The sequence below is a fragment of the Numenius arquata genome, chromosome 2 (genome assembly GCF_964106895.1).
Source record: "Numenius arquata chromosome 2, bNumArq3.hap1.1, whole genome shotgun sequence".
In the NCBI taxonomy this organism is placed as follows: Eukaryota; Metazoa; Chordata; class Aves; order Charadriiformes; family Scolopacidae; genus Numenius; species Numenius arquata.
The window spans coordinates 69780449-69803548 of record NC_133577.1 but is presented as its reverse complement, the minus strand read 5'-3'; the positions used below and the strand labels follow the sequence as shown (position 1 = coordinate 69803548).

Sequence of the window (23100 nt, the reverse complement as noted above, 5' to 3'; positions counted from 1 at the left end):
ACACAAAAAAGTAAAGCATGTTATTTCTGACCCCTTATGAAGGAAAGCTGATCTACACACTCTGGCTGGTAATTTTATTACCTTTTGCCACCTTACTGGAACACACCTTTGCTAAGCTTATGTTTGAATGCAGCTTTCAAATAGGATGTTAACAACTTACATTCACTATGTAGGGGGGGAGAAGCTAGTTCTACTACAAAGCCATTTTTTCCTGTTTCTCCCTACCTCAATTTTAAATGTTATTTGCACAAATTACATTCAAATCTTTTTCTTCTTCTGCTACTTGCCTATGGAAAAAAACCCAAACCAACCAAAGATGGTTTGGGACTGATCAATTAAACTTTTCTTAGCCATATCCCTCAGCATCTGAATATGTCTCTAGTAGTTTACTTCCAACTTTATGTACTTCTGCAAGAGAATCCTTCTTTTTGAACACTCACAGGCTTAAAGAACCATGTGGATTCTCAGGAAGTGGCCCGTGGCAACGCTTGGGACTTGCTGTCCAAACAGCATTATGACAGGAAACTATCAATAGAATATATACTACAATTGACTTTGTTCAGGACAAAATTAGTACCATAATGCAGAACTTAAATCTGAGAAAGCAAGCCACATCTGTTCCCACAAACAGCCCCATATATTCCGTCAACAGTTAAATTGTCTCAGCTGTCTATTCAGAATGCCCTCCTTATGTTACAAGCTCTTTGCTGCAAAGGTTATAACCAAGTTAAAATTCCGTGTTAGCGTGACATTATTCTGCAGGAGTTAAGTGACATAAATGCCTTTACATTTACGAAAACACACAAAAATAATCAATCAAGCTGAAACACAGAAGCTTCAAACTTAAAAGAATAGACAGACTTTTTGTTTCCTTTTTTTGATTTTTTTTATTTGGGAAAAGTGCTTCTTACAAAAGGCAGCTGCAAAACAATACGTTAATAGACCTCAGAACAATTTCTCATTCCATTTAAAAGTGAAAGGAGAGGCAGTCTAAGGGACAAGAGCAGCAGGAGAACAGATCACGGGGCATCCACGAGTCAATAAAAAACAGCAATAATGTAATGCAAGGTTAAAATTCCTGTGCTGGGGCTTTGGTGGCAAATTAATTTCTCAATGCAAATTACAGCCAGAAACTGCATGACTGCCTTTGTAAGCAGTAACTCACGTAAGCTGAACAGCTTTACCAGGCAACCTGCCCAACTCAGATGCCGAGAGGCACGTCCACCTCAAACCAGCTGAGAGGCACAGCAATTTCCTAGCGAAGCTCAAAGCTTAAGTGGTTACACCGAGTTCTAAAACTTACAGAGCAATAAAGCTAAAGGGGCCTCTCTCTGGCATTCCTCTGATCCTACCTTAGCTAACCGGATTTCTGCTCCTGGACAACCCTAATCATACACATGAAAGAGAGCTGGTGTATTAGGGAGTGCTATCTATTAAGTTAAGCGATAGTTAAGATCACTGCCACAGACTGGGCTGAGACCACTAAACCAGTTTCATGTCCAATTGGAGGCTAGACTTCATGCACCAAGAGGGGGATGAAAGATGGTTTTGTTATTTTTAACTTACACAGAGTCTCCCCATCCTTGAGGTCCAACTCTACATTTATCTGTATATACACATAGAGAGTTCTCCTTTCACAAAGACATTTTTCCTTTCATGCTAAACACAGTAAAAACCCAGAACGTTCACACCTGGTTCTGGTTACACAGTAGTAATAGTAATGTGCAAGTAAACAAGAGACCAAAATCACAAATGAAGATGTGTACATGAGGGGGCTGGAACGGAGCTGATGCCAGAAAGAGAGTATTTGTATCTGGCCTGAAGTCAGAAATATTGGTACAAAGACAGAAAAAAAGGCCATCAGCCAATTTACATCCCCACTGCATGGCCACTGCTCATTTTTGTATCTGGGCTCTTCAAAATGAGTGTGGAAGTCCTGTAAACACTTTAACCCTGGAACTGGGTGAACTCTGCTGGGTACACAGATGAAGCAACAAACCTAAGCTAACTGTTTGACAGTTAAATTCATTTTTACAAAAACTAACATTTTAAAGATTTATTTCTTGTTATTTGTTTAAACAGAGGAAAAACAACACTCCTGGGGTGGGAGGGGATGGGAAGAGACAGACCCTGGGTAAAAGTTATTACAACAGCACCTGGAATTGATCGGCCTGCCTAGGAGAAACACAGGCACTGCCACAACACCACAGGTAATAGCTACTGCCTGAAGCAAGACAACAGTCCACACTCGACTGACAGGTGCTATAGATCCAAGTCATAATAATCTTCCAGCTCATCATGAAACAAGTCCCACTCATCCTCGGAATCCGTTAGCTCATCGTCACCTCCTGCTGCCAACAGCATAAGCAACATCTCACCAAGCTCAAAGGTCACCACCTCATCCTCATCGGTCTCAAATGGATCACCATTCTCCCGCTCCTCAATGAACTCCCAGAACCGATTCCTCCGTTGGGCCTGCAAATGGAACACAAGCATTTCCACAGGTGACTAAGTGGTACAAGGTAGGAGTCTTCCCACAGGCTGACAAGGTTCAGCCCTCGGCATGCTTTCTGACATGCAATAAACCACGTTTTCTCATTCAGGGAGACACTGAGCTCCAGTAGAATTTACCCTTACACACCTCTAGTAATGCTGCTCAACATCTCTACTTCAGTACATTGGTGTACTACAAAAGATTTTAAAATCCACTTTTTCCATCTTGGCCTCTGGCATTCACAAACTTTAGACCACCGCCTCCTTCAAATTCACCACTACACAGGTCTATCAAAAGTAACAAGTCACCATTTCCCTATCCTCTTCTCAAGGCAGCTTATGTAACACACTCCCCTGTCGCGCGCTCTCTGTGCGGATAAGACAAAAAACCAGCAGCACTGACCCGGTATCTACTTGATGTTCCCACTTTGGGTCTCTGCGGCTCCTCTCGGCGGCCATCAGGATACGCATGCTTGTAAAAACAATTCCCTCCAAATGGACAGCTCCCACGGCCTTCATCAAAATACCTGCATGGCTTGTTGCTGGAAAAGGAAAATACCACAACCCTTACTCACAGCAGACCCCCAACCAGACTTCAGAATTGCATTTACCTGTAGTCCAAAAGGATCTCGGGTACCATTTGAAGCTGAAGGTATTTTGTCAGTATAACACCTACACGCAGAAATAATGTATTACACAATGTGTGTGGGCTGATGCATGCATAGGGATACTGATGGGTTGCAGCGCACAAGCTCATACTACCTTATGGCTACACCACCAGTTTTTTGTGTATAGAAGGGAAAGACTGAGGTCAAAGAACATAGGAATAGCTTCGCGACTGTGTGGCTGCATGCATCTGTGAGCAGATAGGTAAGGACGCATTTCACATGTTGTGGTGGAAATGAAGTGTGAGAGGGCTTTACATCAACACCCTTCTTCTCCGGGTATGCCTTTATCTCTGCTGTCTCAACTTGAGAAAAGGCTGCAGCGCTCATACCTCATTGCCTCCTTGTATTTCTGAATGAGTTTCTGCTTCTCTTCCTTCTCCTCCACCCAGTACTCACTTGGAATGACAAAGTTAGATGTGATCCGACATTCTGGGCAGGACCTGGGAAATGAACAGACTGTGCTGCAAAACTCCACATTACAGGGCGCTCACTCTCCTATATAACAAGTCATGGCATATATCCATCTTTAAAGATGTATTGTACCTGCACACTTGCTGTATGGGCTTTTCAATCTAGATTGTCTTTTATGCATGAAGATAACCTAAACTCTCTTCTTCAAGAGCTCAGTGGCAGCTGGTCAGCTTGTCTGAGAATAGCTTGAAAAAACACTTCACACAGACTCCTTTTTCTTTAGAATTAAATAAATTTATTTTGGCTTGATTTATGTATTTATTTGATTGGAACTTTGTTTTTTTTTAAAACAGCCTTTAATGGAGAAATGTTTTGCCAACTGATTAATGGACCAGGGCAGTAATGAATTAAAAAGCATACATTCTGAACTGGTTAATCTGTTTTCAGATTCCTGGCTGGGTGTCCAAGAAGTAAACAGTAACCATTGGACAACATGCTACTAAATAAGTGAAAGTTGTTTTCTACCATTAAGTGAGTTTTGCAAACTTAATCCATATTAACCAAATCAGAGTGCAAATGTTTTCCCTAACAATTATTTCACTTCCAAACTAAAGTTAGTATGCATTAAATGCAGTCTCTGTGCAGTCTGCATCTGGAAGTTTGTTGCAAGTTGTCAAAAGTTACTAAGTTCTTCCATAGTAACAAAGCACAATCAAAATGGGAAAGTGCCTCACTTTATAATCTTGCTCTCGAATTGTTTAGCACTCCTCCACTTGCGGATGCACTTGAGACAGTAAGTGTGGCTGCAGTTGGAGAGGATCCCAAAGCGGCGCTCACTAGGATTAGCTTTCTCATACACCACCTCCATGCATATCCCGCACACCATGTCTTTACTACGTTGGACGGCAAATGAAAGCTCCATGTCCTTCTCGTGAGCTTCAATGCAAGACTGAAAAGGAGAGACAAAGAAAACGACTACAGAGACAACTGGTCACCTGGTGAACTCTCAGCAGGTTTTTAAGCTCAGTCTTACTCTGCTGTTTTGCATGATGAATGGAATATGATTAAACTGAAAAAAATCTTTATCCTAAAAAAAGTTTGCTCAGATAGTGGGGAACAATCTATTCCGAGTTCAAATTCCTTTTTTCAGACATTGCTTTTAAACAGGAGAAAAGCAATCTAAAAGCCCATCCGGTTTTACTAGGCAAAGAACAAAGCTTTTGTATTTTAAGCAGACTGCTCTCCCAGCACAGATAAGGAAACCCAGCTGCTTTTGAATATAGCCCTGACAGGAAACAGTTCAGTTTACAACAGGAATTTCATTCACTGCCTGAACCTGCATGCATCTTTAAATGAAAGGGAATTAGTGACAAGAGACTTCAGGGAGGTAGGAAGCAATAACTTCCAGCTGTTTAACACCAGACAGTTGTTTGCTTACCTTTATATGCTGGGATCTCTGTGCAGCATCAATTGGGTGCAAGACCTGCAGTCCACACATATCGCATACATCCCCATGGATATACACGCAGTTTTCTCCGTAACGACATTCTCCTACTGCAGCGTAGGGGCACAGCTCCTTCTTTATCTCCACATCTACTTGCTGCTTTTCGTATTCTTCCTCAATCACCATTTCCTGCAAGGGTGCTTCAGCGCAGGAAGGAGCAGCTGGGAACAAAATTAAGCACAGTAAGCAACAGAATTCAGATTCAGAGAATATGTTGTTTTAATGCAAAGTGATCTTTAGATAACCCTGCTCAAGTTACCAAAAAAAGAATAATAAAAACAACCAAGGTTCATTTCAGTCCAAGTTTCACACACCCTCAACCTGAACTAACAGTTCTTTTCCCACTCAAGAAAGCAGAACCAATTTCTTCATCCTTCAACCCAGACAAGACTAAAGCTCTCAAGGTTTCAGTGGTCCAGACAAGACTAAAGCTCTCAAGGTTTCAGTGGTCATGTTCAGATCCATTTACAGGCTAAGTCCGCATCAGGAAAATCTCACTAGTCTTCAGTAGCTCAAGTACATTTTTATACAAACTCTGGCTCAGCATCAATTAAATAAGGTTACAAACCTCTCACTGCTCTGAGAATCAATTCCCCATCAGCTAAAGTTAACAGGCTTTTTCCCAGAAATTACACAGCTGAAGCACTAAAGGTGTATCCAGCATAACAAAATGCTCATAGAGAAACACCACACCAGCAGTTCCTTATGTGCAGGTTAATTAGCATTTTATTGTTCAGCCTGAACAACAGACTTTCACTTCTAGACTCCCATGCATCTGTATGAGGTATCCACACCTCTCACCAAACTAACTCTACTCTAGATATTTGCCAAAACCCATACTCTACACAGATACCAGGTCTATCAGTCAGACACCTAAATCTAGCTTTAAGAAACTGAAATTCAGGGCACTTTCACTGCATTCTAAGCTAGCCATCAGTTCACAAAATCTTGGCTAAGTAAATTCCCTTACCTAATTCTAAATTGAACTGAAATCTGTATTCATTTCTCTTCCCCATTTAGACAGCTTCTGCTTAACTTTTGTAAGCTGTAACTTCTATAAGCTGTTCAAGCACTAGATCTGGAGAAGTATGCAAAAACTATCAAAGGCATACTTGGATCAGTAAAAAACAGACTCCTCCTCAAGGAGAATCAGAGGCTGCAGAGTCACACAGTTTTCATCCCCGTGGAGCAAAGAGATACAATAAGCATGTATCAGCCTGTTAGCTTTTGGACATATAAAGAAAAAGCAGGTCCCTGAGAGCTAAGTTTTGGTGGATAAGCAAATATCAAAAATTACCGTAGGAAAATATTAGCTCTCAAAATAAGTTCACATCTTCTTGAATGACCTCTCATTTTAAGGGTCACTTGTACTGATGTTGGACCAGTCTGTTTGCCAGAAACATACTTTTCAAAAGCAAGTAAGTGACAGAGTAAGTCAACTGTCAACCTACTCATTTTTCAGTACCACATTCCTAACAAAAAAAATCTTCATTACCTCTTCTTCCCCATGAATTCTAGTGAATTGGCACCACAAAAAGTAATAAGTAACCATACACTAGGCTCTACCTACTCTTCTGAGTAGATGAGTATAAGAAGACAATTTGTACTATTAATTGAACACACACACACCCCGGTTTGAAATCTACGGTCTCCACTTCCAAAAGTAACAAAAATCACAACTACCAGTCAGTTTCTATTCCCTCAACTGTCATTTTTCCTAGTACTTTTTCTAGTTAATTTTTTTACAGATTTTTTTTTTTTTTACCTAGTTGATTTACCTGACTTCTGAAATCTTGTTTGACCATTACTGAAGGAGAGGTTAGTAAATCTAGTACATCACAGTATGGATGGGCAGTAGCCTACTAGACAGACAAATGCAGCTGAGTTTTAAAGGAATCAAGTGATACAGTACTACTTTTAATGTTTTAATGGGGCTGGCAAGATGATCTTTAAGGCACTCCTATATCCCTGTGAAATGCATACTTTGAGAGGAGAGGCATATTTAAAGCTTCTCTTAACAGAAAAATTTTCCAGAGTCACCTGCACTCCTCTCAAGGATATCTTTTGTCAAAACTTCATTTAGTAAGGGTTTTAGTCATTAAAAAAAAAAACAACCAACAAACAAACAACAAACACACACTTAGTACCTGAGGTTCTTTGAGAATAAAGGCTTTGAAGTCTTACCCCTCCACAGACTGACTGAGAAACCCATTTATATTTACTATGCTGGTCCACAGAAGGAGAGAACAGAGTTTCACATCTTTGCACAAAAGAAGTACAGAGTTGTTACTTAAAACAAACCACCAACAACAACTATTTAAGTCAACATGCACAGTACAGCTACTAAATTCTAGTCCAGTCCACAACATCATCCTTGCACAAAGAACTACAACCAGTTCTTACTGACTAGACATCTAGACAAAAAGATACAGATCTATGAATGTTAGTCTTTAATAATGGCTCTGAATATTTGGAAAAACATGCTAAGTGACACTGGTTTTCTAGTCCCAGTCTTCCATGCTGTCCCAGCACTTCCCCTCAGCGAGCTGCATTTCTGTGTAATAAAAATTAAATGAGCATTTCCACTTCTGAATATATCAAGCTTCCATAACCTAAAGCCCTGCATACGTATCTCCTGAATCTACTGCACTGTATCTGCTACAGTTTTGTTTCCTCTTTGAAAGCAAAATTAGAGAGATTCACAAGACTCCATTGCCTCTGTAGTTCTGAATCCAACATCCCTCAGAGTAACATAGTTTACTCTACGATTCTGTCTGCTGTTTTCAAAACCATCACTCTCCAGCAGGTGGACCCAATCTCTATCTTCTCACTGCCCACATCACAGCCAAAAGGGTTAAATTCATACTAGTGAAAAAACTTGTTCATTGCCTTCAATTCACACACCACCTGCTTTCACTCTAGGACACAATTGGTACTTGTAGCAGCAGGAAACAGCCACTCAATTCAAACTGTTTCTTATATTGCTGCCTTTCTAGTATCCCTCAATTATTCCAGAACATCTAAAACAGCAGCAGCAGAATACACAAGTGTGGTGCATCTGTACATCAACCAAGTGATTATCTGAAGAATCATCACTATTTTCTTTGCTAGGCCTTGAGGTAAGGTTTAGTCGCAAATCAGAGAATCGCCTGCATTAGCAGAATGTCTTGTCTCATAGTAAAAGATGAGCATTATAGCCCAATTATATAGCCCCATTATAGCCCATTTAACCATATGCATGTTTAAACTGCCAACCCCGAATCTTCAGCATTTCTAAGAATTTAAAACACGCAAGCTTCTAGCTAATCTTGAGAAATAGGTTCCATTTTAAAGTCTCCAAGTACCCATACATTTCCCCAGGCATTTGACAAGAATAATCTGTAAGGCTTTGAAGTACATACTGTAGAACACACTGCACACATCGTCCTGATCACTACAGCAAGCCTCTTCAGTTTTATAGCTTAATAAAGACAGTGGTTGCAGAAAAGTGAAGTTTTTGAAACGCAGTTTTTAAGAACTCATCATTGGAATTAGCATCATATAGCACTGTTCAGAACAAATAGATGAGTATATTTGTACATTAAAATACATTGAAATTTCAAAGGATATAAAACAGAGAATTTGGAACAAGATTCAGAGAAGAAGCTGTTATTTACCCTAATCTGTGGCAGCCACAAGTTTCTATTAAAAATAAGCCTAAACCCCTAGAAAAAGGAACCACTTCAGTAAAACTAAGTGAGTTAAAGGTATAACAAAATGCTCTTATGCTTCAGGAATTTAGGAGAAAGCACCAGCTCTCCTAGAAGGAGTAGGTGTATTTAGAAGATCTCTGCGTGTTCAAACTAGCAATTAATTGATTCCAGTGGAGAGCCACCCAGCCTTTAAGGGGGCCGAAGTCCATGAAAAGAGACTGAGGAAACTGGACTTGTTGAGCTTAAGAAGTGATCTTATTGCTATCATCAACTACTTAACAGAAAGCAAAAAAAAAAAAATCCAAAAACTGCAGAGCCAGACTCTTGTCAGACATGCACAGGACAAGAGACAGAAGGCAAGCTGAGGCAAGGAAAAATCGATTTACATATTAGGAAAGTTTTTCCTTGTGAAAGAAGTCGAACGCTGTGAAGGCTGCCCAGAGCTTACAGCATTTTGAACATCTCCGAGGACAGAAATTCAGCTAATCAAAGCCCCTGGCAACCTCACATAGCTGACCCTGCTTTGAGCAGAAAATGAACTAGATGAAATCTAGAAGTCCCTTCCAATCTACAATATTCTATTCTGATTAAAGATTTTAAAAAGGGATCCTTCATCTCAATGAAGACAAAAGCTGTATCTTTTATGACAGTAAGTTGACACATTAACCAGTGGAAGTTTTCATTGCTTTTGACTATATCCAATCACAGATACACCAAACAATTCCATAATCAAACTTCTCAGAAACACTAGCAAAACGTTAATGTTGCCCAACCATTCTCTTCCCCTTCACCCCTCCTCAAACCAGATCAGAGCAGGCTCCAGCAGCAGCACCCTGTAACGTCGAGAAGGTAATTCTTTTTTCAGATATGAGAAGTGCTGTGGAGACAAAGAAGTATTATCTGAGCACTGTATGACAACTTCAAACTCTTCTGGGCACAAGGGGTCTGTTTCAGATTCAAACGATTATTTGAGTACTCGTGGCCATAAGCCTTCAGTTTTAGAGTGCCAAGAGCTACAGTAAACACCTTCAGCCTACTTCTCACTTAAAATTTAAGCCTTTCTGCTATCTTTCTGCAGGGAAAGCAGATGACAAGTGTTCTACTTTAACAGTTTGGTCCCATATCATGACCTTCTTTAACCTCATTCTCAACATGAGCTGTCACAATATTAGAAAGTCAAGTCTCAGAAAGGTAACCAGAATAAATTATTTTCAGCCTCTAGTCTGAGTCGCCATGGGATTCATGAAAGCAAGCATTAGGCTTCAATTCATTCTACAAGAATCTGTACATCCACTGGAAAACTTTTAATTGCAAAAAATCTCAAACCAAACAAAAAAAGCAAAACACACCAAAACCAACCAACCAAAAAAAAAAACCCAACAAAACAAAAAACAAAGGCAGCACATTATCTTTCCAGAGTAGTGATATTAATTGCATTAGCAGTATTTTCTTCTCCCATCACATATGCAAACTAAAGTTTAAAGAGGGAGATTCTTTAAGTCATTCAGAATCATAACAAGAGCAAGCCAATTACAGAGACTGTCTTTAAGTATACCTGGTTTCAGATCATCAGGACAGCAGTAGCAACTAATGTGGAACAGTCTGACTATTCACATTGGAAAATTCAAGTGTAGGTTAAGGACAGATCACTTGAAGTGATTAAATATGAATAGCTGTACTCAACAAAACCAAAAGCATTAAAATAAATGAACTACATAGAAACTGTTGACCCATGATAGAAATTTACTGTTGGCACATGATCAGCTTACCACGTCCACAGTATGGCTGCCCAGGGACAAACTCTACAGCATTCACCCAGTCTTCAGCGCCTACTCCTGCAGCTGCCAGATCTGTATTTTCATCTTCTATCTCAGCAATAATTTCTTCAACTGTTTCAGGGAGTAACGCGAAGTCTGAGGATACCGAGGCATAAATTTTTTCATCTGGATTCACATCAGTCTCTTCTTCCTCTTTCAGTGGCTTGGTATGTTCATATCTAAAAAGTTAAAACACATAATGTCAACTCTTCACAAAAAAATACCTCCATAAAGCAACCCAAGGTACTGGAAATAAACTGATTAAGACATAAACACACTATTTGGAAGGAGGATCTAGAATTGGCTTGAAGAGAAAGGCACTGATGACCCTTTATAGACATGCTTCCATTTGTGTCATTCATCAGCACTGCTTAAGGAAGCAGAAACTACTCCATGACTTTGGAGGAAATGGAGTAGCATGCACAATACTTACTTAACTTACATAGAATGAACTTCAATTATGTCCAAAACCAGTCACATATCTATTATGCATGCATAGTATTACTGAATGAGATAAATCAGTTCATTCAGCTTCAAAAAGAGAAGACTATGGGCAGATACTGCTGTCTTCAGCTACCTCGTGGGAAGCTACAGGAAAGATGCAGCCAGAGTCTTCTCATAGGTGCAGCGATACGATGACAGTAAGTAGACACAGTCTAAAATGGGAAGTTACAGTTTTTCAATTCAAGTTTTTAAATTCACTGTGAAAATAGTCAAACACTGGAACAGGTGCCCAGAGAGGCTGCACAATCTTCATCCTTGCAGATAATCAAAAGTTGACTGGATAATCCATTGGGCAACCTGATCTAAGAGGGCTCTGCCTTCAGCACAGCTCCAGAGATCCCCACCAACATAAATGATTCTTTTTCTGTGTCTGAGCATCTTGTCTCATTCAGATTTCACACTGAATTTTAGTAGTTATTTCTAATGCCTTTTTCAACTTATTGTGGAAAATGATGCTCAGAACACTTTTATCCCTACCACCCACAAACAACAGGAAAGCACTATTTCCCTCAAAAATCTGCCATCCAGCAACTAGTAGACTACATGAGAAAATAAACTGCAGGTGTACCTTTGAAGTCTTAAGATATTTGCTGACTAATTTCAAGGACAGAGGGAGGGAATTGTTGGAGATCATACAAAACTTTTAAACAACAGTGATTCATTTACCTTGTGTCAGACTGAAAATAACAAAGTGTCACAGTTCTTGCATATTAAAGAGATGCTCCCAACCAAATGTCAGCTTTGAAATCCTAAGGAAGCTATGAAGCACAAATTTAAAAGTCAAGCCTTCAGAGCTCTATATCAGTGGCCCCCAAAGTGGTATGCATGCACCCTATGAGGTGAGCAAGACAACCCACTGGGGTGTGTGAAGAAGATACTAGAACTTCTTGTTGTTCTTTTTTCCTAAAAAATAAGAAATTAAGTTTTACTAATATTTAACATACAGATTGACATCAGTGTCCTCACTTGGTTCGTATATCAAGAGGGTCAACATGTATGGTATGCGCACGGTGTCCTGAAGGAGGAGCGGGTGTTCCACCACACAGCAGGGCTGATGGTGGCACCCTCACTCGTTCATTTACTTCCAGTATATTGCAACAGCTTATGCCCAATTAAAGGGATTGGCAGATTATATTATCTTGTTTCACCTAAACTAACTCTGACAAAACAAGTAAGTGGCTTAAAAAGATTCGTCCAAATCAACTGTGGACTGAAGACAATACTGATAATGTGAGCAAAAGCAAATAATGAGAAAATGTCAGAGCTAACACTTCTCCTACTCCTACTATGAGCTTTTCATCAGCCGCATTGCAAGGTAAAGACAATGCCAACCTAATCAGGGCTCACAAGAACTTTGTGGGGAGAGACAAGGGGAGGAAAAAAAACCCCACAAACCTGAGATTACCAAGATGACTATTTGAAATATGGATTGACATCCACTATTATTAATGATGAACCTTGCCCTCAGTGTACATTGTGCCTTGAAGTATTAGCTAATGGTAGTACGAAGCCATCACAATTAGCAAGACTTTAAAATCTAGACATCCAGAATATGAAGACAAACCTCTACAATTTTTTCAGAGATGTTTCAAGTCATGCAATACTCAACCCAGTACTTTACAACACTTCACAATACATATTTAGAAGCCTCTTTTGAGGTTTTTTACATAATAGTGAAAGACAAAAGGCCCATCCCACTGCATCAATTGTTCTTCCTGCTGTGGTAAAAATGACTGAAATAACACATGGAAAACAACATGGGAACAAAGTAAAACACATTCCTTTGTCAGCAAATAATGTTGGGAAACACATAGAAAACACACTGCAGATTTAAAGAAACAAGTATTAGAACAAATTTCACAGCTGTGTGAAAGTACAGATGTTTCTAACATGTCTCAGCTTACAATATTTGCTAGGTTCTGTTTCAACAATTAAAGACACAAAGAACTACTTTTTGTGAGCCACTAGAAAATATGTACCCAAAGAGATATATTCTCAACAAACTACTTCTTTAATAAAGACAAAATGATGTACTGGATGACATTCTCAACAGTAAATGACTTCAATAAAAAACAATGTTTTATGGAAAAACTGTGCAAGTGTAACCACTGAAGGAGCCGCTGCTTTAACTAGAATAAAAAAAAAAAAAGATTCCAGGGTAAGGGTTGAGAGATAGCACTACCCCAGAAATTCATTAACGCATCCTTCAGAGTCAAAATATTGTAGCAAAGATGGAGCCAGAATCACAAGTGCTACAGAGTGACCTTTAAAGAGTCACATCTTTACAACACTTTGTTACAAGATGGAGAGCAACCATGAAAATCTTGTGTCACACAGAGGTCTGCAGATTATCTTGTGGTAAAGCGCTTAAAAGTTGTCAAAGATGAGTTATGCATTTTTCTTTTGCAAAAAGACAAGTCTTTCAAATTTGCTGACCTTTACTGTGATGACAGATATTTTCAAAAAAATAAACACAATCTGTCCTTTCAAGGTAAAGACATTTTAAGAACAAGTATCCGCTTTTTGAAAGGAACTTGTGGTACAGAGACAACATTTTGAAAACCGCTGCTCCAAAGCATTTCTACCATTATGCTATTCTGTTGCCAAAAATGATGCAAGTGTCAACTATAAAACACTCATATTTGTACACTTAAACTTGGAAACAGAGTTCTCTTACATGTTTAAAGATCTCCCAGTTTCAGTGGGTTTTGGACCCAACTGTTAAAAATATAAAAATTCAACACCTTCCAATTAGTCTGCAAGAACAGCTCATCAAGATCAAGGAAGATGGAAATTTGCTAGCTAAATTTTAACAAAAATCTTTGCATAATCAATGGATATGATTGAAAAATTATTATCACGCATTAGTAAGTGCAGCCAACAATACAATTCTTCCTTTTGGATCTACATATCTTTGTGAAAGATCTTTTTCAGCTATGACAGCCATTAAAACTACGTACTGAAATAAACCGAACTTAGAATGTGGCCTTCAAAACACTGTATTACAAAATGTTAAATTAAGATTTTTAAAAAATAACAACGCATTTTCAATCAACATTACTGTCAAAAGAATATTACTACAAATAAGGCTTTTAGTGAGAGCAAAAAATGGGTTTGGACTGTTAATAAAATACTTATAAAATGTTGATTTCATCTTTATGGCATAATTTTTTAAATTCTGATTTTGTGTATGTTTTATAATGTACATAGCAACAGTTTAGAATCTATATGACTACACTCCAGCTACTTTTCCAAAATGGCAGTTCAAGTGTCAGAGAAGCAACTCCTGAAGACACAAACACAATCCAGGGGAGTGGAAGGGGGGAATCTTACCTGTTCAGGCTTTTATAATCACTTACCAAATTTAACTCAGTTCCATCAGTTCAGCTAGTTTGAATGTAGGCTCAGATTTCTATTAAATCATCTACTCATGTTACTAATAAAATCCACCCCACACCCTGACAACTAGCACTTTCACAAAAACCAGTTCTCTTCTCACCTTGCCTTTGCTTATTTATTTGCATAGCAAAGCAAACACTGTAGTATTTACCAAGAGAAGGCAGTTTGTGAAAAGAAGCTATTTTTATAAATTTCTGAAGTTGTAATGAAAGAGGAAAACACTAAGATTTATTGCCTGCAAGATCTCTACTCAGGGACTCAAGAGTGAAATTACTCTGCTACAGGATGGTCAACGGCATTTCTTTACCTGCAGTGATCTCCGTAAGCACAGCATCCTCGCTGGTAATACCTGCACACCATGGCAGACTGACTAGTGGAGAGGTCATGGGAGTAGCGACAGTTGTCTCCTTCCTTGCAAACTCCATGCATGAAATATCTGTAAGACAGAAGATTACTGTGAGTTAAGAATCACAGAATCACAGAATCAGAAGAAGGACTGAAGCTGTAAACAGAGTATCTGGATGATTAATTACTCTATGAATTGAGGTACGCTGAATTAAGAACACCTCTAATGACTCAAGGGACCACATCCCAGTACAAACATACAAATAAGAACAGCTGGAAAAACATGAAGCCTTCGGTATTCCAGTGAACTACACTGCACATTTAGGGACTTACACTTATAAAAGCCTGAAAAAAAACCTGCAAAGAAAACCTAATCCTGGCCTATAACACAGAAAGGAAACAATTTTGGACAAAGTAGATGGGAACAAAGTTTTACTTGTAGTTCCTGTGTTCCGACACCAACAGAAACCCTAGAAGCCCATCACTGAGCCCAAGAATCAAAATCAGCCACACCCTAAACAAGTTTCCTGAGGGCTTAAATCCATTTTGAATTTGTAAATAATTCAATCAAAAGTAACTTCCTCTCCAAGAACACAAAACATGTTTGTAACGGATAATTACATCTGACAAAACATACATGTTAGTTTTTGCCACAAGAGCCAAATAGTCAGCAGAAGCGCCCTGCTTCAATACTGGGCTGTCTTGAAAGAATTGTAGTTTCAAAGCTTTTGAGGACAGTTTACTATATTTTAGCATGTCAAGTAATACAAGTATAATTGAGCATCCTCAAATTCAGCTATTCAAGAAAACAGAGAAGTGATTTTCCATTTAGTTTAAGCTTTAACCTAGAAGACACAAGCATCTTTAAGGCACTGTATCTATTCAGGCTCAATAAGCTCACATCAAAATTACAACTGAAAATACTAAAGTGCATCTTTTCCAATCAACATAGAAATACTAGCCAAGAAAAAAAACAAAACCACACACACACAACAAACCAGTCATGTAAGAACTGAATCCTTCAACATGTTTACCAACACTTCAGTTTAGAAAAAGTGCTGGCCCCCAGATAGCAAGTAAGTTGCAAATTCTGAACTCATTGGAAATATCCAGACCTGGTAAACAAGAAAATTTGTTGGCGTTTGGTTGCCTATAAAACACTTGAGGGACGCTTGAGAAGCAGATTATACCCTTCTAAGGCTATCTTGCTGCTGAAAGAGGCAGTCTTGCCCTCCTACTCTTACACACTTTCGCCACTTTGCATTGGTACTAACACACCTATGCAACCAGCAGAACCAGGTCCTCCAACCAGGTGGCTGCACAGATACACAGCAGTACAGTCAGCACAACAGACAGAAGGATCACCTTTCAGCAGCCCAAACTAAGATTAGGATAGCTCTTCACAAAGCAGCACATTCATGTTGATATTCCTAAAATTAAGAGGCAGCAAGTTGTTGAACTGCATGAACTCCAGCATAGGTACACAGTCTGCTATATTTTTAAGCAGTCAGATAAATCAAAGTGAACAATTCACTGAAAGACATAAGCAGAGCTACATTTGTAATTCAGTACTGGATATACTAAAACTTGAAATGAGTCTTAAGAGGGCTAATAACCCTCCATGTGCAAAACCAGTGGTGTATTCAAGAAACTAACAACAAAAAAATCTGAAGTGGTTTTATAAGCCACCAGCTGACACTTGCCATCAGTCTGCAATTCCCACTCAAAACCACCACCTGTCTGTACATTGCAGCCTCACAGTAACCAGATAAGAAGTGTGGTCCTACATAAAAATAAGTGGTATAACACCAGATGAGGCTCTGCAGGATATTCTCCCAGAGAGATGAGTACCCAAGTCAGGTTTGCCAGGTGGCTGCACAAACAGTTATGCCAGCACACAGCAGGGGTGTTGCAAAAACACAACAAAAAGCCCACACTCCAAAACCAGCTCTCTGGACTGCAGGGGGGTGGGGGTGGAAAGAAGGAAGGAAAGAAAAAAAAAAAATATCAAAATCACCAAAACCCCACCACACACACACACCTCCCAGCACAACACCGCAACCCACCCACAAACAAACCCACCTCAAAGCCAAAAAATCCACAAACTCGTGGAACCAGAACGTAACTGGAATTTCTGGCTTGCTTTTAAGAAATGGGAGTCACACCAATAGGGTAAAAAAAAAAAAAATAATATTTAGGTTGTTAAACATTTGTTCTTTTAACAACTGTTATCTCCACCCTTCGCTTATTTCCACATAGCATTGCTTCCCCCATGTGTTGGGGCACGCAATTTCATAGTCACTTGCTGACTCAGATCAGGAAATGGCTTCAGATGTAACCTGATGTTCCTTTTGCTGCCCCCATGGTTATTTTTAAGCTAGATCAGATCACTGCTCAGCCACACTGCTACTCATGCCAACAGTGTTGGGACACCATTACAGCTGAAATAAGCGACTAAGAGAGAGGCACCAGCCTGAAGTGAGGACTTCTGTTAGAAAGTACTTGGTTAACATAGCTTATCCTAAATACAGAAGCCTCAAAATTACACCCTCCCACTGCTTGTTAGACAGGGGAAATGGAGCTCCAAGTCCTTTTCTTTCTTTCCCAGCTTATGGTAGAAAATCCTCTGCAAATACAGATTCTGTATAATTCTGAAAGTTGTCACAATTCATCACATCAAAATGGCAGGCTATAAAGGGGGGAAAAAAAATCCCAACCCTGAAACACAAGCTCAATTTAATTCACGTGTCACTTTTAAAAGCCTGCAATCCAACACCACAAACCCTTAAACAAGACGACTGGGGTGGGAAGAGAGAAAAATGTATTTCTCTCCAAGGATTATACCAACTTCCTCTCCCCCCCCTCCTTGTGAGATAAGATTTTTTACTTTAAGGTCACAAAAAAATTAACATATGAAAGATTACATATGAAATTGCAGTGTTTGGCAAAAATATGCTTTGGTCATGTTGAAAAAATAAGCAGAGTGCGTTATTTTTGGTGAAAGGTAACACAAGTTTTGTTGGAGAGCATTTATACACACACAGATTATGCAACTTAACTGTAACTTTAGACTTTACCAGCCTCTTGTTTCTGGTTACAAGGAAAAAGGATCTTTAAAACTGAGAAACGTGAGTTAGGTGCCACAGTGACACGTAGAAGTATATCTGAAATTTGCATTCTGTCAAGTACTCGGAGAATACATATCATTTCATCTGAAAAAGTAGAACTAGATCATGACAAGTATATAACTGGATTTTCTCCGAGTGCCTATGATGCTGTCATCCAAAAAGCACTTATTCTGGCAGCAGTACTCTCTGTCTTTCCTATTCAAATATACCAGCATAGTTTGGTGAGGCTGCATGGGGAACCAGACCAGAGAACTCATCACAGTCCAAACCCAAATCATCTCCCCAGTTCAGTTCATTGCATGACTGTACAAAACATGAGTGATAATAACACACGGAACAACCATCTAGAAGTAATAATTGCCTGCACTGGCATTTTAGCACTGAAAAACCTTTCAACTCATGTCTAGTTACAGGTGCCTTGCTTAAAATAGCATATCTTGATTTTCATGGGGTACTTAAAAAAAGGTCATAGAAATCAGGCTTTGCACACCCAAAAAGTCTCAAGTTGTAAACAAGATCCAGTAGGCATTTTTTGGAAACATATGAAGAAAACACTTGTCCAAGGCCGTAAAGTTAATCATGTCTCCAGCTCACTGAACTCCAACTTCTATAGAGACAAGTGCTAGAATTAATTTAAAAATTTCAAGTTTATCCAGGTTTCAACAACCTTGATTTCCATGATGCTTTAAAGTATAATAATCTACAGAAGATTTTGGTCTCCACTGCTAGATTACTTCTACTACTTGCCATAAGCTAGACAAAAAGAACTTGCAATGCCTTTACCAAAAAGACAATGCAGTGTTAAACTCATAACTCCAGTCTAAAATCCTGAACATGTACCAGCTTCTTTCAGATGCTTCCTTCTATATAATGTCTTTAACCCTGTAATCCTATTAGTTAAATCAATATGCAAAACTTCTTTCCATAGCTTTTGAAGCTTGCAATGAGTTTGCTTATTCAGGTGTGGTTTGTTCTTTACTTCAGATCCACTTAATTCTGCTTCCAGGTAACCCCATTTTGTTTATTAAATGGCTGGTTTTGCTGAATTAGAATGTCACACCCAGCAACAGACCTCCTTCAAAAACTGAGACACTGCCATGACTGGCAGACAGGGAATCTCAGGATAATAGCCAACTGCAGTCATTAGCTTCTTCAGGTGCCATACAGAGACTGAGAATTCTCAGGGAAGAGGCCAGGCGTGCTGTTCTATCACAGCACATGGGCGTTCAGCCACGTGAGTGGCTGATGAAATTCTACATGAAGTTAGTAACCTTAAGAAAAAGGAAAATGAAAAAGAAAAAGTAGGTTTTAAGAGCATTTATCTTCTTGTTCCTTCTTCACCATAACCTCCTTCAGCAAGAAGCTAGTGGGGGGATCCAGAACACAGCAGCTAAGAAAGGGGCAATAATAGCAGGCTGTTAAGAGGTTTGGGCTCCACATCATATCACTTAATGTTGCTCTGAATTAAGGAGACGTACTTTACTGATAAACATTCTTCACATTAAAAGACAGATAAGTACCCAGTCTAGGTATTTCTAAAGAATACCAAAGATATAAACATGTAGACAACTCTTAAAATACACCAATTAGTTGCTAAGGGTTTTATTTATGTTCAGTTATTAAACAAACAAATGAAATGTAATCTATTTACGTCAACTTGATGACCTTAACTATTACGGCACGACATCTGGAAAACACAAATATCTGGAGCTAACAGTGCCAAGTCTTTGGAAAAAAAATGTTAGCTATACCACTGCTCAATAAAACCATGTATTCATCTGAAACTGGGAGGACAGAGAGGCTTGGTAAGGACCACTATTCATTTTGTTTCAAACATAACAACAACAGGATCAGAATATTAAATAAGAAGTAGTTATGAAGTAAATTTTTACTCCCCTGTGTTTTATTCCAGATTAAATGATTATATATAAATTATTACACACCACAAAAGCCTTGAGAACTGCTAAACCATAGAAGCAACGTAAGAAAATTATTTTTTATCATCTCTTGAAAAACATAATGAATTCCTACATTTCACCCTGAGACTTCTAAATTTGGCTGCTAAAAAAGCAGAAGGGTAACATCTGCAAAAGTAGACGTCTAGGAGAAATCAAAGTTCTTCATCTTAGTTATTGCGTCTCTTACCCTCAGATATCAATCATCTGTCCCAAGGATATCACGTTGATATAATAAAGCTCATTAGCCAACCAGTTTATCATATCAGGTATTCAAAGGAGCAGCAAGAACTTATTCTACCGATTCTAAGACTTCCAGTTTTGAAAAAATAGCAGTATCCCTTCACCAACCATGAAGTGCGAAGTACTCTTATACTGAAGAGACTCCTATCTCCGAGAAGTTTTTCAGGCAGCATTTACTGTCACTCATATGAAGATTCAAGTAAATAAAGCCTAGAAACAAATAGAATTGTGCAGTGCTACTCAAAACAGAAACTGCTCTACCTACTATATTTATAACCTGCATTTCAAAATTTAATGCCTTCATCTCACAGTTAAATCCTCATGCTCTTTTATGAAGGTAAATCAGGATTTAATACTAAGAAATATATTTTCTTGAATATGAATACATCCTATTGAAAACAAACTTAGAAAAACAAAATTCTTAACACACATTCCCAGAAGCTCAAGTCAAAAATCTTAATTTCACTTTAAAGCCTAAGGAAAGCTAGTCTGCCTACAATATGAATGGCCCACTAAAAATAAGCAAGTAAATAAGCAAGCAAGGAGGTAACTGGAAGGCTTAGTCAAAAAGAATGGGGAGATCCGTTAGTTCTGAGGCTGAGACCTCATTTTCGCTTAAGATCACATTAAAGCACATTAACTGTTACAAGAGTAGTTTTAACTTCCCACTAGTCCTGAGCATTTGTAAATAAATATATTCAATAGACAGACCGATTGCACTGCATGACACTGATGAACTTGACTGCTTCTGTACTACGGCAGTCACTGTCTTCAATAAATTGATTGATTGTGTCTGTTACCTGAGAAAATAGATGTGTATATATCTCTCCCCAACCCATTTCACCTAATTGAGCCTTTCGATCTTCAAAAATGAGGCAATCTGTATAGAGGGAGCACTAACCTATACCCTTGCAGCTCACTTAAAAGCTGAGCTAAGCAGCATTCCCGGCCATTTCCTCATCACTGGCCTAGGTTGTTTAACTGCCATGCATCAAATATTAACCCGGTTATTCACAGGCAGAACTCTTTGTATGCAGAAGTACTCAGAGAGAGCTGAGAAACAGTGCTTCTCAAATGGACGTGCTAACAGTGCATTAACTAAAATAAACAGTGATCAACAGCTAAGAGGAATGCTTTAAATACCGCAGGGCATATTTAACAGCACAGAAGAGAGACACAGCAAGCAAGCTGTAAAAGCCAGGGAACGCTTCTTAATACTGCTATTTGAATCTGCAATTGGGCCAAATGAAAAAACATACAGGGAAGATATAGATCACACATCAAAATCTAGAGCCTCTTCCTTTCTGCTCAAGGAATGTTCTCTTTTGCTTCCAAGTGACTTGGAATTTGTTTGCCCAGAAACACATTCAGGTTAAGCACAATTTGCAATTTTATTTAAATAAAAAATAAAGTAATAATTTTTAAAAAATAATCAGGTGATGCTCCTTGACGCTCATCTTGGATAACCACTTGCTTTCATATAAACTAACTAATATATTTCTATATTCAGAAAAACTGTTTTATATTCCTTTCAGCCTGCAAATAGGCCGACAGTGTAAATTTAAAAATAGTCCATCTGGCAAGCTTTGCAATATGCAGTATGATTCGCATAATCCCATATAAAAGATTTCTCAGAAATACAGTTTAGAGGAAACTACAAATAGAAAATGACGCAGCATACAGAATCTTAACGTAACACAAGCAGCAGCAGTCCTTACATTTTGCAGTCTATCATGACTTATTCCTGTTCTCTGGTTCAATAAATAATTCTTACTATATCAGTCACGAATTCATTCCCGTTTTTAATTTTTTATTCAAATGGACAAGAATTTAAATAACTTTGCATTTCCTGCTCTATCGTATTTTCTAGAACGCAGCTACAGGACTCTTTCATTCTACAGTTTCCTTCACACCGATCGCTGCGGGCACATTTTCACACAATAAGTAGCGGCCTACGGTCCCCTCACAAGGAGGCAGCAACGCTCCCAACCCCCCCTCCCACTCTCTCTACCCCCCCCCCCCAGCATGGCAAGGGGACGGTAACCACACGCCATCTGCACGGCGGAGCCGCAGGGAACACACCCTCCCGTAAGGCAGGGGCAGAAGAAAGGCCCCCGCCCGCACCGCCCCCGCCCGCGGGCCCAGCTCCGGCAGGCTAGGCCCGGCTCCGGCTCGCTAGGCCCGGAGCGCTCTCGACACCGACCGGTACTTCCGGCAACGGGCCGCCGCCGCCTGGGCCGCACTACAACGCCCACAAAGCCCGCCACGGCGGCGGGTTTCCGCCGGGCACCGCCGCAGGGCGCGGCGCGGCCGGGCCAGCTGCGCAGTTTGCCGCAGGCCTCCCCCGGGGCGCCGGGCGGGGCTGGGAGGCGGGGGGGGGGGGGGGGGGGGGGGGGGGGGGAAGGGGGGCGCTGCGGCCGCGCGCTGCGCGTACGTGACCGGAGGGGGAGGGGAGCGGCGCTGAGAGAAAACGACCGCGGGGGGGGTGGGGAAGGGGGGGAAGGGGGGGAAGGGCGACCGCGACCGCCCTTCCTCCCCCCCCACGGACAGCGCGTACCTGCAAGTGACCTGCTTAGTCCAGCCGCCTCCCCCCGGCCCCACGACGGGCGGCGGCACCGCCGCGAAGTCGAAAACCGCGGCCGTCGCTCCCGCGGCCGCCGCGGCGGCGGATGTTCCCAGGGTGGCCGCCGCGGCGTCCGCCGTTGTTCCCAGAGCCACCGCCTCCGCCATTACTGTTTATCCCAGATGGCGGCAGCACCGGAACTTCCGGGAGCACATCCTTCCGGCCGGAGGGAGCGGGCGCAGCCGGGCGGCGGCGGGGCGGAGCGGCGGCGGCGGGGCGGCTGAGGCGAGCAGCGGCTCCACCCCCTCGCCTCGCGCGGGGCGGGTACCGCTCCCCCCACCCCCCGCCGAACGGCGGCTCCGATTGGTGGAGGGGAAC

General features: G+C 40.4%; 1 protein-coding gene across 3 annotated transcripts; it reads right to left on the bottom strand.

Annotated features, from left to right (window-relative positions):
- Positions 1 to 893: 893 nt before the first annotated feature.
- MKRN1 (makorin ring finger protein 1) lies at positions 894 to 23035 on the bottom strand. 3 transcript variants are annotated; one of them, XM_074164534.1, is made up of 8 exons: positions 22717 to 23035; positions 14796 to 14924; positions 10538 to 10764; positions 5011 to 5237; positions 4307 to 4521; positions 3491 to 3601; positions 2897 to 3035; positions 894 to 2475 (listed from the first exon to the last, which is right to left on the bottom strand). In XM_074164534.1, exons 1-8 carry the CDS (start codon positions 22887 to 22889, stop codon positions 2263 to 2265), a joined length of 1434 nt encoding a protein of 477 aa, XP_074020635.1. In that variant the 5' UTR covers positions 22890 to 23035; the 3' UTR covers positions 894 to 2262. The 3 variants fall into 3 exon arrangements, with proteins under 3 accessions (XP_074020635.1, XP_074020651.1, XP_074020643.1); XM_074164550.1 differs by lacking the exon at positions 22717 to 23035 and adding an exon at positions 22363 to 22504; XM_074164542.1 differs by having other exon boundaries at positions 900 to 2475; positions 2921 to 3035.
- Positions 23036 to 23100: the final 65 nt, after the last annotated feature.

What these genes read in the sequence shown, in the direction of transcription:
- MKRN1 (XM_074164534.1), bottom strand. Translation starts at nt 22,889, where the DNA reads ATGGCGGAGGCGGTGGCTCTGGGAACAACGGCGGACGCCGCGGCGGCC. An exon ending in AGAGATCCCAGCATATAAAG is followed by an intron (nt 4,522 to 5,010) that starts GTAAGCAAACAA and finishes TCTCCTTTTCAG; the next exon opens with TCTTGCATTGAAGCTCACGA. An exon ending in TTCGAGAGCAAGATTATAAA is followed by an intron (nt 3,602 to 4,306) that starts GTGAGGCACTTT and finishes TTCATTTCCCAG; the next exon opens with GTCCTGCCCAGAATGTCGGA.